The following is a 16,395-nucleotide window of genomic DNA, read 5'->3' as shown; positions in this document are numbered from 1 at the left end:
CCCAGGTTTCTGGGTTCTCCTGCCTCTCTCAATTCACCAAAGTGACTCATTTCTTCCATAAACATATAGAAGTTGAAGGCCCAGGGCTGGACTGGAACCTTAGCACTGACCAACAGACGTTTTCTCATGCCCTGAATACACAAAAGGGAGCAATGAAGATGATGTCAATGTGTGTGTTTCTTCAAAAGGATCTAGGGTCTAGCCTACCCTCCTTCAAGAGCACAGGGTCATGAAATGAGGGACTGCAATGGTCTAAAGGATTGCAGTGGCACTGGGGAGGTGGCTCAGTGGTTAAGAGCACTTACTGTTCTTACAGAAGACTTAGCTTTAGTTCCCAGCACCCACATCTGTAGTGATTTTTAGTTTGTATTTTAATAAATAATGCTTGCCTGAAGTTCAGAGAGTAAAACAGTCGCACTGATCAGCCTTACAGACCAGACAGGGGTGACATACACCTTTAAATCCCAGTAGCCACACTAGTTTGCCATAGAAGCAGGGCGGAAGTGGTGTACACCTTTAATCCCAGCACTAGAGGAGAATATAAAATGAGAGGAGACAGCTCTCAGTCTGAGATTCCTGGAGACAGGATCGCCATTTCAGACTGAGGTAAGAGCCAGTGGCTAGCTGTTTTGCTTTTCTGACCTTTAAGTCAAACACCAATTTCTGCTTCTGGGTTTTTATTAAAATTGCTACACACATCAGATGGCTTTAAGCTGCCTGTAACTCTAGCTCTGGGGGATCTGATGCCTGCTGGCTTCCTATGGATCTGGAATGCACAATGGTGCACATAAAAACTCACACAGGGCCAGGCGGTGGTGGCACACGCCTTTAATCCCAGCACTTGGGAGGCAGAGGCAGGCAGATCTCTGTGAGTTCGAGGCCACCTTGGTCTACAAGAGCTAGTTCCAGTAAGGCTCCAAAGCTACAGAGAAACCCTGTCTAGGGAAACAAACAAACAAATAAACAAACTCACACAGCCAGTACTCAGGAGGCAGAGGCAGGAAGACCTCTGTGAGTTTGAGGCCAGCTTGGTCTACAAAGTGAGTTTTAGGACAGCCAGGGCTGTCACACAAGGAAACCCTGTCTTGAAACACCTCACTCACAATCACACACACACACACACACACACACACACACACACACACACACACACTACCCCACACACTAAAGGAAAAAATTAAATAAATAAAAGATCACCGTGTGCCAGAAGACTGTGATTACTATGCCCACCCCAAGAGAAAGTGGCAACTGAGACTAAACCTAGCCACTGACAGAACTGGCTGTCAGGCCCTGAAAATACCAAAACTGATGTAACCACATAAAATAAATATAAAATCCATAATAGATAGAACCGGACAGTGTGGCTCATGCTTTAATCCCAGCATTCAGGAGTCAGAGACAGGCGGAGCTCTGTGAATTTGAGGACAGCCTGGACTGTAGATTGAGTTCCAGGCTGTTACACAAAAAAATACTGTCTCGGAAAAAAAAAAACAACAAAACAAAACTCTGCAATAGAAAAAGCAGGCCACATTAGACTGGGGTAGGAGGGATGGTCTAAGATGGTAGGCATTTGAGCTAAGTGCTGAGGGCTGAAAAGGGAATGTTCTGCAGGGGTAGAAGACATAGGTAAAAGGCAAACATAGCTTGTGAGGAGGAAGGAAAGTGCTCAGTGGGAAGGAAGCTGGAATGGAACCCTGCTGAGGAAAGGGGAGCCAAGAAACTCACAGCTGCACAGCTGCAGATACATCAGGACGGCCAGGGCCAGGCGACTGGGCTTTATTCACAGTGCAGTAAAACCTTGAGTGGAAAAGATACCAGGCTGCTTGCACGGGTGTCAGAGCAGAAGATGGTGAACCCAAAACCCGTCAAGAAGCAGCACCTGAGTTCAGTCAGCAAAGTGTGGGGGAGTAGGATACAGCACTGGGAGAGAGTGGAGGAACTCGTGATCTGCTTAGAAAATGGCTCACTTAAGTTCTGGTATTAAGATGTTGAGATTAAAATAAACAGGGACCGGTAAAATAGCCCAGTTGACAGAGAACTTGTCTTGTATGCATTAGGATCTGCCCGGGCTCGATCTCTGACATCACAAAAACAAAAACTAACCAAATAAACGCAGACATATCCCCAAAGTAGAACCCGGAAACATGATGAACCCAATTCTGGTCCATTCGCTTGGCCAAAGCGCCCCGCGTAAACCCGGAACCTTTATGGTATAAGAGTTTGTGTCTACTTCCGGCGAGGCAAGAATAAGAACGGACTACTTCCGGTAATGGGCGGGAAATAGGTGAGTCTTTTCCTGTACGGTAGCTGAGGAACACTGTGCTTTCGGTAAATGTCTGGCGTGCGACCGAGGCAGAAGCTTTCCCAACACCTGGTTCTGGTCCCGCGGTTTCCGCTGCCAGGTGCAACCAGATACCTATACTTAGTGCTGTGGCCTCTCCTCTGCCTCCCCAGGTCTTTAAAGTCAGTCCTCCGGACCCCTCCAGCTCCTCTACCCTTTCCTCTCGTTTGTTTGTTCCTCTTAGGAGCCCCGCAATCCTCGGAGGCACGGGGCTAACTGTGAAGGCAGAAGCCACTTATCTCTGCCCTGGATCGACCTACCAAGGGTCTAGTAGCATCCAGGCTCTCACTGATGGAGGATTAACCACATAGACTGGGGAAGGCAGATACTGTGCTGATGAGCCTCAGGCTAGCTATGCAGCCTTCGGGAGAACTCCATTTGAACCTTCCTGTGATGGTGATTGACTGATGGACCATCGCAGGCCGAAGGTTCGAGAGGACACCATGGCTGACCGGGCCAGCTCATTTTACTGACCTCTAGCCCCTGATCCCTGTGCGGCCATGGAGAAGATGTCCCGAGTTAGCACAGCCCTGAGCGGCAGCGCCCTGACGGGCCGTACCATGCACTGCCACCTGGACGCACCAGCTAACGCCATCAGTGTGTGCCGTGATGCAGCTCAGGTTGTTGTGGCAGGCCGGAGCATCTTCAAGATTTATGCCATCGAGGAGGAGCAGTTTGTAGAGAAGCTTAATCTGCGCGTGGGCCGGAAGCCCTCGCTCAACCTGAGCTGTGCTGATGTGGTCTGGCACCAGATGGATGAGAATCTGCTGGCCACCGCAGCCACCAATGGTGTGGTGGTTACGTGGAACCTGGGTCGGCCATCCCGAAACAAGCAGGATCAGCTGTTCACAGAGCACAAGCGCACTGTGAACAAAGTCTGTTTCCACCCCACTGAGGCCCATGTGCTGCTCAGTGGCTCTCAGGATGGCTTCATGAAGTGCTTCGACCTCCGCCGGAAGGACTCTGTCAGCACCTTCTCTGGTGAGGCTCACAGAGACAGGCTGGGGCAGATGCGTGTTTCTGTGGGAGTTCAGTCTTACAAGCAGGTCGAAATGTGCTTCCTCAGAAAGCCTTCGTTGCCCTCTCGGAGGCTGAACAGCACTGGGAGGAAGAGTGGGTGGAGAGGGAGTAGGTTACCCCAGGGAGGATGAGCCCAAGCCCTGGTGGTGGTGGGGCAAGGCAGGAGGTCAGATTGGGTGCAGCTGATGAGGAAGGTGGAGCCTGCAGACACAGCCTAACGGTAGCTGGGTCTCCCTTCCCCTCTCCTTGCTTCACTGCAGTGAATCTACTAGTATCATCAGGCCTCTCGGCCCAGGGATGCAGAGTGAGGTGGGAAGAACGCAGGGCTCCTTTCACGGCAGGCCTGGCTGGCTTTATTCAGCCTTGAGCTTCCTCTCCCTGGCTCTTATGAAACCAAATGAAGCAGAAGCAGAGCCTTGGCAGATTCTGGTGCTTTCCTCAGCCCTCTGTGCTCCCTAGTTTGGCCACAGGCTGATGAACGACACCATTCCAGCACCTTCAAGGGCTCCCCCATCCCCCGAGAGCCAGCCTCTCCCTGATGCCTATCCCGATGTGTGCCCACAGGCCAGTCTGAGAGTGTGCGGGATGTGCAGTTCAGTATCCGCGACTACTTTACCTTCGCCTCCACCTTCGAGAATGGCAACGTCCAGCTCTGGGACATCCGGCGACCTGACCGCTGCGAAAGGATGTTCACAGCCCACAACGGGCCTGTCTTCTGCTGTGACTGGCACCCAGAGGACAGGTGTGGTGTGGGGGCTGGGGGGACATTAAGGCTGGAGGCTACAGGACAGTGGGGTGTGGCTGGGTCTCCCTTCCTGCAGGAGAGGTCACTGCAAGCTTGAATGGGACCTTCTCCATAGGGGCTGGCTGGCCACGGGTGGACGAGACAAGATGGTGAAGGTCTGGGACATGACAACACATCGTGCCAAGGAGATGCACTGTGTGCAGACCATCGCCTCTGTGGCCCGAGTTAAATGGCGGCCTGAGTGCCGCCACCACCTGGCCACGTGCTCCATGATGGTGGACCACAATATTTACGTGTGGGATGTACGCCGGCCCTTCGTGCCCGCTGCTATGTTTGAAGAGCACCGTGATGTCACAACAGGCATTGCCTGGCGCCACCCACATGACCCCTCTTTCCTACTCTCTGGCTCCAAGGACAGCACATTGTGCCAGCATCTGTTTCGTGATGCCAGCCAGCCTGTTGAGCGTGCCAACCCTGAGGGCCTCTGTTATGGCCTCTTTGGGGACCTGGCCTTTGCTGCTAAGGAGAGCCTGGTGGCTGCTGAATCTGGGCGCAAACCCTATGCTGGTGACCGGCGCCACCCCATCTTCTTCAAGCGCAAGTTAGATCCTGCTGAACCTTTTTCTGGCCTGGCTTCCAGTGCGCTCAGTGTCTTTGAGACAGAGTCTGGTGGTGGCAGCATGAGCTGGTTCGTGGATACAGCTGAGCGCTATGCTCTGGCTGGTCGGCCACTGGCTGAGCTCTGTGATCACAACGCAAAAGTGGCTCGGGAGCTTGGCCGCAACCAGGTATGTGGGCTGGGGGTCCGGGGGTCACGATTTGGGCCAGAGACTGCTGCTGGGGTAGGGCATCATACCCACAACCGCCTTGAGCTTAGCACATTGCTCTGGTCGGTCACAATGCCAGCCTTTGCCAAAGTATTTGACAATGTTAAAGATCATGTGAGCCAGAGTAGCCCAGACCCTGGGGTCAGCCTCAGGGCTGGAGGCCTAGGGAGTTAAGTGCCCACAGCACCCTCTTCTGCCTCACTTTTGGTGCTGGAGCTGCCTTCTGCATGCCATCTCTCTTCTCGCCTTGCTAATCCTAGCACCTGGTGCCTCACAGTTTTGTCACCAGAGGGTGGAGACAGTGCTCTCTCCATGTGCCACAGTTTCCCCACGGACTGGTATATGATTCTGCCCAGGAGATGGGGGCTAGCCTGGGTGCTGGGTGCCCAGGACCCATGAATGGTTGGTGCCTACCCCTAGGTGGCACAGACATGGACCATGTTACGGATTATCTACTGTAGCCCCGGCCTGGTGTCCTCTACCAATCTCAACCACAGCGTCGGCAAAGGCAGCTCCTGTGGCCTACCACTCATGAACAGGTAGATCCTTGGCCACTTCCTGCCCCTCCCCCTGCGGATTGCTGGGGCCTGGCCACCCACAAGCCTTCCCTACCTCTAGCTTCAATCTGAAGGATATGGGCCCAGGGCTGGCCAGTGAGACACGGCTAGATCGCAGCAAAGGGGACACACGGAGCGACACAGCTCTGCTCGACTCTTCAGCTACTCTCATCACCAATGAGGGTAGGCAGGGATGCTGATGGGAAGAGGGCTGGGGAGCCACTCCCTGAATGACCCCCTTTCCCTGCTGAGCAGATAATGAGGAGACTGAGGGGAGTGACGTGCCTGCTGACTACCTGCTGGGCGACGTAGAGGGAGAGGAGGACGAGCTGTACCCACTGGACACGGAGCATGTGCACTGTGAGTGGGGGCTAGGCGTGGTACAGTTGCTGTAGAGGGCTCGGACCTGGAGCATGGCTCTGAGCAGGAACTGAGGGGAGTGGGAAGCCTCGACTCAGGTCCATCATTCCTCACCCCTGCCCCTCAGCGGAGGAGCCTGAATATGTGCTGCCGCAGGAGGCCTTCCCACTGCGCCACGAGATAGTGGACACACCATCTGGGCCTGAACATCTGCAGGACAAAGCTGATTCTCCACATGTCAGCGGCAACGAGGCAGACACAGCTTCCTTGGCACCAGTAGACTCTTCCTCCTCCCTCCTTTCCGTCTCACATGCCCTGTATGACAGCCGCCTGCCACCTGACTTCTTCAGTGTGTTGGTGCGGGACATGTTGCACTTCTATGCCGAGCAGGGCGATGTGCAGATGGCTGTGTCTGTTCTCATTGTGCTGGGTGAGAGAGTGCGTAAGGACATCGACGAGCAGACCCAGGTGTGTGATGGGTCTAGCCACTTATCCCCTCATCTGAGCCTGCTTCTCTGCTGTACCCCTGCCCCAGTTTGCCTGGAAACACTAACCTGAACCGTCTCCTTCCCTCAGGAGCACTGGTACACATCCTACATTGACCTGCTGCAGCGCTTCTGCCTCTGGAATGTTTCCAACGAGGTGGTGAAGCTAAGCACCAGCCGGGCAGTTAGCTGCCTCAACCAAGCCTCCACCACTCTGCACGTCAACTGTAGTCACTGCAAGCGGCCCATGAGCAGCCGTGGCTGGGTCTGCGACAGGTGCAATGACAGGCAGAACTTGGGTGGGGGGGTTGCGAGGGAGGAGACCCAGAACCCCCAACTGAATGGCCCTCCCATTTCCAGGTGCCACCGCTGTGCCAGCATGTGTGCTGTCTGCCATCATGTGGTTAAAGGACTGTTCGTGTGGTGTCAGGGCTGTAGTCACGGCGGGCATCTTCAGCACATCATGAAATGGCTAGAAGGCAGCTCCCAGTGCCCTGCAGGCTGCGGCCATCTCTGCGAATACTCCTGACCTGGTCTTCCCTGAGACTGAGACAGCTTCCTCAGCTCAACCCTGAAGTCCACCTGTCTAGGCCCACAGCCTCTTACCCATCCCATGTACCGGGAATGAAAGGTGGCTGCAACACAAAAGTGGTGGTGTTTTTAACACAATAAAAACAGGAGCTGCTTAGCCACTTGTCACTTTGATTGCGCCGCAGGAGGGAACTTCCTTACAGGAGGGAACTTCCGGTAGGGGCGCTGTAGCCATGGTTACCCGCAATAGCCAATGGCTGCTAAACACTCTGCCTTGAGGAAATGATTGAGGGTGGGAGGAGAGGATGGTGTGTGTGTGTATGTATGTATGTATGTATGTATGTGCTTGTGTGTGTATGAAAGAGAAGGCTCCCAGGGTCAGGTTGGCTGCTGCTTGCCGATAGCTACAGCAGTCGGGGCGGTAGGCCAATGGTTTGTGGTTACGCAAGTGTCGACGGAATTCCCAGTGTGCTGCGCGCCTGCGCCCCGTATGTTCATGGCGGCGACTATCCGGCTAGGGCCGCTTTTGCTCTTTGTACTATGGACGACGGTGACTGTGGTTCTGCCTGGCTCTGGCGAAGGGGGATGGTGAGCTGGGAATGAGCGGCGGGAGGGAGCCTGAACTCAGAGCCCTGGCAAGTTGAGCTAACCTGTTGTCCCCACAGGCAGCAGAGCAGGCTGGGGACTGCAGTAGCAGTGCCGGAGGAGCGTTGCACCGTGGAGCGCCAAGCACACCTCACATACTCCGAATTCATGCAGCAGTATGTGTCCCTGCCCCTAGTGTCTAGGCATACCCCAAGCATGGCCTTTTGGCTGCGGAGGTCATACCTTCACTGCCTGATGGAGTGAAGGTATGAACACGAGGTTCTTTCTCTCCCAGCTATGCCTTCGTCAAGCCGGTCATATTACAGGGACTCACGGACAACTCGGTGAGTATTTGTACCCATGTGGGCAGCTAGTCCAGATTGACCAGTTGCTCAGTTATTTTATCTTTCAACCCCAGCGGTTCAGGGCCCTGTGCTCTCGGGAAAACCTGTTGGCCTCGTTTGGGGACAACGTTGTTCGCCTGAGTACAGCCAACACCTACTCCTACCGGAAAGGTGAGCTTATCATACCCTTCAAGGCCTGCCTGTTTGCCAGCACCCCAAAGGCAGGACTGACCGGTCTCGACTGGCCCCTTTCTCCTAGTGGACCTGCCCTTTCAGGAATATGTGGAGCAGCTGCTGCATCCCCAGGATCCCACATCCCTAGGCAATGGTGAGCCAGACCTAGGCAGCATTGGGAACGGGACACTTAGGAGTCCACTGCTGCCGGTCGGTATTCCTGCCTCTCATCTTCTCTGCTGGCAGACACCCTGTACTTTTTTGGAGACAACAACTTTACTGAGTGGGCACCACTATTCCAGCACTATTCTCCGCCTCCGTTTCGCCTACTGGGAACCACCCCTGCTTACAGCTTTGGGATCGCAGGTGGGTGCTTCTTCAAAACAAACTTGGGGAAGCCCATATATATATTGTGTTTATCAGCTATCCACAAACAACCTCACAGGAGCTGGATCTGGGGTACCCTTCCACTGGCATGGACCTGGTTTCTCAGAGGTGATTTATGGTCGGAAGGTCAGTACAAGGGAACGAGGGTAGGAGCTGAAGTTTGGGGTCTGTAGTCCATAACACACAAGTGATCTTATATTCCATTCCTTCCTCCAGCGCTGGTTCCTCTACCCTCCTGAGAAGACACCAGAGTTCCACCCAAACAAGACCACACTGGCCTGGCTTCAGGAAATATACCCATCCTTAGCCCCATCAGCTCGGCCCCTGGAATGTACCATTCAAGCTGGTGAAGTCAGTGGCTGGTTGGTGGGGGACTGGGCCAACCCAAAAAGCCCCAACCAATCTGTGCTCTTTTCTCCCAGGTGCTGTACTTCCCTGACCGCTGGTGGCATGCCACACTCAATCTGGACACCAGTGTCTTTATTTCTACCTTCCTTGGCTAGCCAAACAGGCAACTGGCAAGCCCACTGCACCAGCACATGCCAATGTAGTGCTCACAGACTTTATTACAGGACAGTGGCAGCAGCAGCAACCTAAGCCCACCCTCACCCGCTTTCCAGCCCAGAAGGGGGACAGGGAAGGCTCATGGCCCAGCAAGGGGTATGCTGAGAAAGGGAGCAGTTCAGAACCCATCAGCAGAACTGATGGGGGCAGGCCCAGGGACACAAGCTATATACAGGAACTGGAGCTTCTGTCTCCAGACCCTCCTGGGCTAGGGCGCCAGGCAGGACATGGCTTTAGTAGTCCTCTACCCAGCCGTTTTCAGAGATGAATGCATCAATGACTTCCTTCATGGCCAAGTTGGGGATGAGTTGTTCCTGGGTCAGAGGGCTCCGGGTCACAGGGTCAAAGTGGCCCACACGCTGCAACAACAGAGTCAAGGTGGTCAACTGTCTGAGTTTATGTCTGATCCTAGTCCCAAGGCCAAGACCCCTTACCTGCAGGTGCTCCTCAATGTCCTTGCGGTCGTAAGTGATACCACTGGGTGTGATGCAGGGCTCCCGCATCAGCTCAAAGCTGATCTTGCCACACAAGTAGTCAGGGATATCTCGCTTCTATAGCACAATGGGGAAAGTGTCTAGAACTGGAAGGGCCATCACACCAGCACCTACCCCCGGGCTTTGAGAATACTCACCTTTCTCTTCTCGTCCACCTGAGAGAAGAGCTCATCCATGTCTGCCATGTATTTATCCTGTAGAGTTGAGTGCCATGTGTGGGCAACTCCTATCTCCTCCATACAGACACACACACCTTATGTCCACCAGGGCACTCGTGTCATGCATGGGCCAACAGATCCACCATAGGCTGGGGCACTTTCCATGCCACACACAAAAACACACACACAACGACCCACATGTGGACTAGGGGCACCCTCACGTGCTTGGCCTCAATGCAGGCCTGCTGGGCCCGGACGTGGCCATCATCCTCATCACCCTCATGGTTCCGCTGACACTCTTCCAGTTCCCTGAGGGTTATCCAGAAGCTAGTCAGTGATGGTCCTCCCCGTTTCAGGCCCCTTTCCTCCTGGGTTTCCCATATGCTAGTGTTGTCTTTCAATAAACACTTGTGCTGGTGACTCAGTGTCAACCCCATGAAGTAGCTCGGTGGGGGGGAAGACCCACCTCTCTCGCTCAGCAGCAATGAGCCTGGTGAGGTAAGAGTGCAGCTCACTCTCCTGGTGAATGCGCCGTTCCTCGATACTGTTCCAGCGCTTCTTCTTCGCAATGCGAAGGGCACTGGGGATGTCATCCCCAAAGTTGAGTCGCTGCTCCTTGGCCAAACTATAGGCTGGGGGAGCGGACACTTTAAGTTACACTCATCAGCAACCCCGGCCCCAAGGTACCCACAACCTGGCATCGTATCACCCCACCTCGCTGCAGATTGGCAATGGCCTCATCGTAACTCTCCATCTCTAGCTGGCACTGCCCCAGGAAGAAATGCGCCTTCACAGACTGCCCATCCAGCTCCAGGGCTCTCCGGCAGTCAGCGAGTGCCTGTTCAGGCTGCTGCATCTTCAGATAGCAAAGGGCCCGGTTGGTGTAGTACACTGCCACAAGTGGGTTCCGGGTCTGGGGACCAAAGCCAGGCATCATAAAGAGTGTGGGCTCATCTGGACCCCTCTATCCCAGGGTGCTGACTGCCACCAATGGTACGGTACTGGTAATGCTCCAGCTTTGAATTCCATGACTGGGATGGAGAAACTGAAGGTTTCCAGAGCTCTGGACTCTGGCTGTGATCTCTTAACTCCAACAGAACTGCTTTTGTGAAAATTACCCAGAATCTCTCAGTTTTGGGGCAAGGGTTCCTGGTGTCATCCTAAACCTGTCTCAATCAACCATTCCTGGGCTCGAGAACAGTAATCCGGGAGCTAGGGGAACAAGCTAGCCATCGAGTCCCGGCTGCCAGAAAATCATCCCGGAATCACAGAACTGGGAGGCACATCGGGCCCCGCCCCCGCCCCCGCCCCCCGCACTCACGATGGCGCGGCCGTAGCAGGCCGCCGCCTCCTGGTACTTGCGGCCCACGAAGAGCCGGTTCCCCTGCTCCTTGAGCTCCTGCGCACTCGGACTCTTATCAGGGCTGCCACCGCCAGTGCCCAGCCGCGCGCCGCCCTCCTTTTCCTCCTTGCCCTTCATGGCGCCGCGCGGCACGGCTTGGGCTCCGCGCCCAGCCACCTAGCTCTCGCAGCCCGCGCAGCGATCAGCTCCGCCCGGTCCGCGATCCGCCACCGGAACTTCCGGCGTGGGGCGGGGCTGACATGAGGACACGTGAGCAGAGGCGGAGCCTCGCGGCTGCTGAGCCAATTCACGAAGCGCGGTGATGCGTGGCCGCACTCTCTACGGGCCCCGCCCCACAGTAACCAGAACCTATCCTCACGATTCGGACCAAGGCTCCTCCCCCTCGGCGTTCAAGCCCCGCCCTCCGGCCCACTCCACGGGAACGTGGCAGCGGCCCTTGAGAGGTGGCACTCCGAGGACCGGTCACTGGATCGCTGTCCTAGCTCGCCATGCGGGCGCACGCGGGAGTTTGGGAGCGTCTGGACCGCTGGTAGGACCGCGGAATACAGGGAAGGAGAGGGAGGGAGGGAGGCCGGCTGGTCAGACCGTCCTCGCGGGTCTTCCCTGGGAATCGGGAGGAGCTGCCTGCGGCCATTAATGGCTGAGAAGCAAGCACGTGACACCTTGACACGAAAGGACCTGCAGTGGCTGCTATAGAGGAAGCTGCGGGTTCGCGGCTGGACTGCTCTCCCTTTCTTGCGGTCATGGGGAGGAGCTTCTTCAAGGGCGGGGGCCAGCAGGTTTCCTTGGAGAGCACCTCGGACCCTTTGACCTCAAGGTCTGTAGAAGAGCCATTCCGAGCCGCCGCAGCTGCAGCAGCTGCTGACTCCCCCACTCCACCCCACTGCCGGAATTGGAGAACCAGAACTCGGCTTTCTGCTGATTTGTGCGCCGCAGTCACACTCCTCTGCGTGGTCCCTTGCCATTGCCTCGGAGTGAGTAGGGAGCATCTTTGCCCAAGTTGGGCGGGGACCCTAGGAGGTTTAGCTCCAAGAAGCTATCTCCAAAATCTCCTTGTCACTCTTTGCAGTGGTCCTGGTGGCAGGAGCTTCTGAGGTGGCGGCTTTCACATACAAAGTGTCAGTGACTACAGTGCCTAGCTTGCTAGCCCTGCAGTACAGTCAAGACTGCTTGCGTGTTTCTGGCATGCTTGCTGTTTCTGGCCCAGATGCAGGAGGGCACTGCATTCCTGAGCCAAGGTGAGCCAGCTGCTAGGGCCTGGAAGGTCATACAGGACCCCATCAGAATTAAGGTGGCCAGTAACTCTGTACTCCAGGACCCTTGTGGTCCTCACTAGTGAGTGCCTTTGGGCTGTAGACTCTTCCTTTTATGAAGACAGCATTACCCCCTAGGGCTATGGGGCAGAAGATATACCCTGACCTGCTGCCTGAACTTAACCCCAACTGGGCCTCCCACAAGGGTTGTAAGCCTGCCAAGAATTACAGGACCCAGCCAAGTGAGCCTGGCTCTGCTGTGGGCTTGTCTTTGGAAGGAAGGCTGAATAAACTGTCGACTGGAAGCCCTTGGAGCACAATAAATGATTGCTGACCTTGGCCTGACCTGGAAGGTGACTGTCTCTTACCACACGCCCTGCCTCCTCTGTGGAATCTGGCCAGTGCTGGCCAGGAGGAGTAAAGCCACCACCTCATGCCAGGTGCAGAGCTTCAAGGGGACAGGGAGCACAGACCATCCTGGAGAGGAGGTGTCCCATGTGGTCTGAGTGAGGGGCAGACAAGCCTGCAGAGCCCCAGGACAGCTGCCTAGTGATGTGTAAAATATTTATTCACTCTCCAAAAAGGCTCAGACTGCAAGTCCTGGGGATCGGTGGGGAGGGAGGGAATCTCCTCTGGGGCCACATCCAAGGACCTCCACCCAGCCCTGGCCTAGTAGCACCCTCCCCCAGAAAGGCCTGGGAGGGGCAGCAAGGGCTGCAGTAAGACTTGGCCTCAACCTGGTGGACCACAGGGCCCGCCTGCCCCGTAGGGAAAAGCAGCCCCGAGAGGTCCGTTCATAGAGGGCACACATGCAGGCCCACCTGGTGGCGGACCCACGGCAGGCTCTAGCCATGTGGCCCTAAGGAGCAGGTCAAGGTGGAGGGGGGATATCGGCACCCAGCAGGTCATAGGCAAAGACGTTCCAGAAGATGGCGAAAAGCAGGAAGGTGCCATAGGCAAGTAGCACCACCCACCAGCCGCACTGGTCCCTCAGGCGCTCCTCATAGCTCCGAAGGATGGTAAGGCCCATGCTTACACCTACCACTGCACCAGCCAGGTGTGCCATAAAGCTGGGCTGTGGGCCTGAGGCAGGCAGTGGTGGGGAGAAGCGCAGCCACACAGCCCGGCCCACTTCGGAACTCACTGCAGAGGGAGCAACAGGTGGGAGGGGCCCTGTCTGGAGGTTGAGGGCCTCCCAGCGCCCCACCTGCCCCGCTACTCACTGCACACCAGAGCCAGCACCATCCTCAGCAGCTTGTATGGACACCGCATCCCAGCCCAGTTCTGATGGGGGCAGGCAGACAGGCTGTGAAGCATGTCGGGTGGGCCCCTTCCCGCCTCCCCAGAAGGGCGGCCCCATTACCATGACAACATTGGCCAGGTGTGCTGAGCACAGCGCATAGACCCCTCCAGAGCCCCCTACCACAGGGGCACGCATATCTGTGATAGAGACAGTCAGGGAGCCTGTGGGCAAAGGGAGAGAGGTGAAGGCACAGCTGGCCCTCGGTTCACCAGGTGAGGTAGGCAGGGGACCCTCTCGCCAGCGTGCCTGTCTCACCTGCCAGCACACCTGCCAGGTAGAGCAGGCTGATGCGAAGTACACCGTGTACCATCTCCAGGGGCACCCCGATCATCAGCTGCAGGAGGGCATTGAAGCCTAGCTGCTCCAGCCTGGCCACAAAGGAACATTGGGGAGGGGTGATCAGGTATGTGCCCTGCCTACCCTCAGACTACCTCTGGTCATTGCAGCCCCCCTAGGAGAGGTAAGGGAACAGGACTACTGGAAGCCCGAGGCTCACTTACCCAACATGCATGAACATGTAGGTGAGGAAGCGCCAGGCGCGAGCTCGGTGTCCCGGGTGATACACCAGAGGGCTCTTCATGTATTCAGGGTGGTAGGTCTGGAGCACCCACTTGTTGAGACGTGCCCCGTAGCACAGGAACACGATGATCTGGGGACACTAGTGTTAGGGCTGGTCAAGACTAGGGACTCAGGAGGCCAGGGGGCAGCATGTGGGCAGGCCCACCTGGGCAAGGGTGACAGAGGCCATGAACACAGGGGGTGGGCAGCTGCGGTGCCGGTAGAAGTACCAGCGGCGATCCACCTCACAGGGCAGGATCTCGTAGGCCACATATCGCACAAACCGCTTGTAGACACCCAGGCCAGGCTCATCTAGCAGACCGTCCCGAGGCAGCGCCCGTTGTCCATTAGCAATGGCCCTCTTGAAGCTGCTGGAACGCTTGCTGCTGATCTGAAGGGAAGGGGTCTTAGTGCGGGTGACAGTACTGTCCTTGTGGAACCATGCCCTAATTGGCTAGGTCGCTGTTAATCTGAGGCCCTATTCCACACTGCCCAGGTCCATAAGCCCTGCCCAGTAAGCTGTCTGCCCACCCAGCTTTGACCAAAGTGCTGTGCTTGGCCAGGTCTGGGGCCCTCCCCTGCTGCCCACACACTATGGCACTGACCAGGTCCACCAGCTCCTGGTAGCAGACCTGGCCCCGTTCGTTGCTCTGAGCCAGAGCCACCAACATGTCCAACTTGGTGGGGTCCAGGGGCAGCTCATGGCTGTGTACCAGACCAGCGAAGGTTTCCGCACCGATGAAGCCGGTATTCTCAGGATCCAGCTGCTGTGGTGGGGGAGTAGAGGGTGGGCCAACCCCCAGCCACAGGGCTGAGCCAGGCTGGCTAGGAAGGCTGGACTTTTGTGCTAGTCAGTGCCTGTTTGCTAGAACCAGCTTGTTTCCAGGCCCTGGCAGGGCAAGGTGCCTGGTGTGGCTGCTCCACCACCTCATATTCACCCTATCAGTCCTAGAAGGGGGAGGGCCTTAGGGGGAGGATCTAGAACCAAGGACCACCACCCTCCCTACCCAGCTTTCCGCAGAAACCCAGTGAAACCTTTCCTGGGATAGTGAGTCTCAGAAGCCAAGGTCGTGCAGGGAGGGGAGGCTTCAGAGGTGGCTGTCTGGTAGGGCCTCCTGCGAGCATGGTCCCTCCCCCGAGCCCCTCACCAGCTGGAAGGACGCCAAGGCAGTGCCAGCTCCCACCCACCACGCACCTGCTCCTGGATGAGCTGCAGCAGCGAGCTCCTGTCCATAGAGCCGGGCCGAGGGCTGGGGTCGGCCGAGGCCGGGAGGGGCTGCTCTGCGGACCGCTCCGCTCCGCCCCGGCCGGCCCGCTCCGCCTGCTCTGCTCTGCGTGCACCAAGCTCAGCGTCACCGAGATGCCAGCAGCCCTGCGCGCACACGGGTAGAGCACGCGCGTACCCTGCACGCGCACGCGCCGACCGACTCAACGCACATCCTAGGTAGAGCCGTCCCCCACCAAACAGCTCGACCCAGAACCACCGCCTGCGCACTGGTCTTGCTCTTCATGCTGAAGCTTTTCCCAGGAGGCGGTAGCTAGGAAGCTGCGGCACCCATATCCCTCTTACGCAGCCTTTCTGGTTTCTGTACTTGTACTCGGTATGCTTAGCACCTTCTCTAGGAAGCTTACCCGACCAAAAAATAGGCCTGTGACCCACCTCCAGAAAGCCAAGGTCCATTTACACCCCACTGCACTCAGACCTTCTCCAGAGCTGGGAGCTCTTGCAGTAGACACACCCTCGTCCTTATTTATTTGCAGTATTGCAGCAAGGAAGCCCCAGGTCTGGCAAAGCAAGCAGACACCAGGTGGTAGGGTATCCCTCGGCTGCCGCTCAGACCTAGGCTGACCCTTCCGCAGTACTCATGGCTAAAGCTGTTTGTTCTAACCAACCAAATACCCCTGCACTGGATTTGAAACAGCAGGGCCCCCAGTGCAGAAGCACTATTCAAGACACGGAGGATAGCCAGGCAGACCCATAGACTTCTGAAGTAAGGTAGGACCGCAGCTTGGATAAGGAGGGGATTTGTTCCCGAGGACAGTGAAGGTGGCAGATCAATGCGATGTGTAACCATGGCAAGCCCAAGTATCACTGAGAACAGAACCTGGCTAGAGATAGATGCGATGTGTAGAGAATACAGCTGCCTACAAAAAGCATCCTGACCTAGTGGGACAGGCCACTTAGGCTGGAACACTGGCAGAGGGGAGGAGACTCCCCACCAGGCAGACATTCTGGGGCAGGGAGTACCTACCTGCCCCAAGTCAAATGACACACTGGTTACCTAGATGTGTGAATTCCTGTATTCATTCATAGGTGCTAGGCTATGTTGCAGGATCAACTCTGAG

General features: G+C 56.3%; 4 protein-coding genes and 1 long non-coding RNA gene across 7 annotated transcripts; 3 read left to right on the top strand and 2 right to left on the bottom strand.

The window, feature by feature from the left end:
* The first annotated feature begins 2,248 nt into the window (after positions 1 to 2,248).
* Positions 2,249 to 7,022, top strand: Wdr24 (WD repeat domain 24). 2 transcript variants are annotated; one of them, XM_075941459.1, is made up of 10 exons: positions 2,249 to 2,284; positions 2,526 to 3,322; positions 3,926 to 4,103; positions 4,222 to 4,894; positions 5,354 to 5,472; positions 5,552 to 5,673; positions 5,746 to 5,850; positions 5,978 to 6,318; positions 6,427 to 6,611; positions 6,696 to 7,022. In XM_075941459.1, the coding sequence occupies exons 2-10, from the start codon at positions 2,842 to 2,844 to the stop codon at positions 6,862 to 6,864; spliced, it is 2,373 nt and encodes a 790-aa protein (XP_075797574.1). In that variant the 5' UTR covers positions 2,249 to 2,284; positions 2,526 to 2,841; the 3' UTR covers positions 6,865 to 7,022. The 2 variants fall into 2 exon arrangements, with proteins under 2 accessions (XP_075797574.1, XP_075797573.1); XM_075941458.1 differs by lacking the exon at positions 2,249 to 2,284 and having other exon boundaries at positions 2,287 to 3,322.
* A 218-nt stretch (positions 7,023 to 7,240) lies between these two features.
* Jmjd8 (jumonji domain containing 8) lies at positions 7,241 to 9,992 on the top strand. Its single transcript, XM_075941457.1, has 9 exons — positions 7,241 to 7,454; positions 7,532 to 7,627; positions 7,747 to 7,795; positions 7,870 to 7,966; positions 8,055 to 8,123; positions 8,216 to 8,335; positions 8,415 to 8,482; positions 8,573 to 8,707; positions 8,779 to 9,992. The coding sequence occupies exons 1-9, from the start codon at positions 7,357 to 7,359 to the stop codon at positions 8,857 to 8,859; spliced, it is 813 nt and encodes a 270-aa protein (XP_075797572.1). The 5' UTR covers positions 7,241 to 7,356; the 3' UTR covers positions 8,860 to 9,992.
* Stub1 (STIP1 homology and U-box containing protein 1) lies at positions 8,905 to 11,160 on the bottom strand. Its single transcript, XM_075941456.1, has 7 exons — positions 10,894 to 11,160; positions 10,287 to 10,485; positions 10,039 to 10,204; positions 9,794 to 9,881; positions 9,552 to 9,608; positions 9,355 to 9,471; positions 8,905 to 9,279 (listed from the first exon to the last, which is right to left on the bottom strand). Exons 1-7 carry the CDS (start codon positions 11,050 to 11,052, stop codon positions 9,154 to 9,156), a joined length of 912 nt encoding a protein of 303 aa, XP_075797571.1. The 5' UTR covers positions 11,053 to 11,160; the 3' UTR covers positions 8,905 to 9,153.
* Positions 11,161 to 12,050: 890 nt separating this feature from the next.
* Positions 12,051 to 12,528, top strand: LOC142831409 (uncharacterized). Its single transcript, XR_012907055.1, has 2 exons — positions 12,051 to 12,173; positions 12,327 to 12,528. It is a non-coding gene; the product is annotated as an uncharacterized LOC142831409 (long non-coding RNA).
* Positions 12,529 to 12,735: 207 nt separating this feature from the next.
* Rhbdl1 (rhomboid like 1) lies at positions 12,736 to 15,419 on the bottom strand. 2 transcript variants are annotated; one of them, XM_075941454.1, is made up of 8 exons: positions 15,245 to 15,419; positions 14,655 to 14,816; positions 14,216 to 14,440; positions 13,992 to 14,140; positions 13,747 to 13,859; positions 13,552 to 13,652; positions 13,412 to 13,472; positions 12,736 to 13,331 (listed from the first exon to the last, which is right to left on the bottom strand). In XM_075941454.1, the coding sequence occupies exons 1-8, from the start codon at positions 15,281 to 15,283 to the stop codon at positions 13,060 to 13,062; spliced, it is 1,122 nt and encodes a 373-aa protein (XP_075797569.1). In that variant the 5' UTR covers positions 15,284 to 15,419; the 3' UTR covers positions 12,736 to 13,059. The 2 variants fall into 2 exon arrangements, with proteins under 2 accessions (XP_075797569.1, XP_075797570.1); XM_075941455.1 differs by lacking the exon at positions 14,655 to 14,816.
* Positions 15,420 to 16,395: the final 976 nt, after the last annotated feature.

Source organism: Microtus pennsylvanicus, chromosome 11 (genome assembly GCF_037038515.1).
Source record: "Microtus pennsylvanicus isolate mMicPen1 chromosome 11, mMicPen1.hap1, whole genome shotgun sequence".
Classification (NCBI taxonomy): Eukaryota; Metazoa; Chordata; class Mammalia; order Rodentia; family Cricetidae; genus Microtus; species Microtus pennsylvanicus.
Note: the sequence above shows the minus strand (reverse complement) of the source record. Positions and strands in the feature narration are given on the sequence as shown.

Coding starts and splice junctions, on each gene's coding strand:
- Rhbdl1 (XM_075941454.1), bottom strand. CDS start 15,283: ATGGACAGGAGCTCGCTGCTGCAGCTCATCCAGGAGCAG. Junction 14,441..14,654: donor ACCAGGAGCTGGTGGACCTG/GTCAGTGCCATA, acceptor CCTTCCCTTCAG/ATCAGCAGCAAGCGTTCCAG. Junction 13,653..13,746: donor CCTGGCAGGTGTGCTGGCAG/GTGAGACAGGCA, acceptor CTTTGCCCACAG/GCTCCCTGACTGTCTCTATC.
- Stub1 (XM_075941456.1), bottom strand. CDS start 11,052: ATGAAGGGCAAGGAGGAAAAGGAGGGCGGCGCGCGGCTGGGCACTGGC. Junction 9,882..10,038: donor ATTGCTGCTGAGCGAGAGAG/GTGGGTCTTCCC, acceptor GATAACCCTCAG/GGAACTGGAAGAGTGTCAGC. Junction 9,280..9,354: donor ACATTGAGGAGCACCTGCAG/GTAAGGGGTCTT, acceptor CTGTTGTTGCAG/CGTGTGGGCCACTTTGACCC.
- Wdr24 (XM_075941459.1), top strand. CDS start 2,842: ATGGAGAAGATGTCCCGAGTTAGCACAGCCCTGAGCGGCAGCGCCCTG. Junction 6,319..6,426: donor ACATCGACGAGCAGACCCAG/GTGTGTGATGGG, acceptor TCCTTCCCTCAG/GAGCACTGGTACACATCCTA. Junction 6,612..6,695: donor CGTGGCTGGGTCTGCGACAG/GTGCAATGACAG, acceptor TCCCATTTCCAG/GTGCCACCGCTGTGCCAGCA.
- Jmjd8 (XM_075941457.1), top strand. CDS start 7,357: ATGTTCATGGCGGCGACTATCCGGCTAGGGCCGCTTTTGCTCTTTGTA. Junction 7,455..7,531: donor GGCTCTGGCGAAGGGGGATG/GTGAGCTGGGAA, acceptor TTGTCCCCACAG/GCAGCAGAGCAGGCTGGGGA. Junction 7,628..7,746: donor TACTCCGAATTCATGCAGCA/GTATGTGTCCCT, acceptor TTTCTCTCCCAG/CTATGCCTTCGTCAAGCCGG.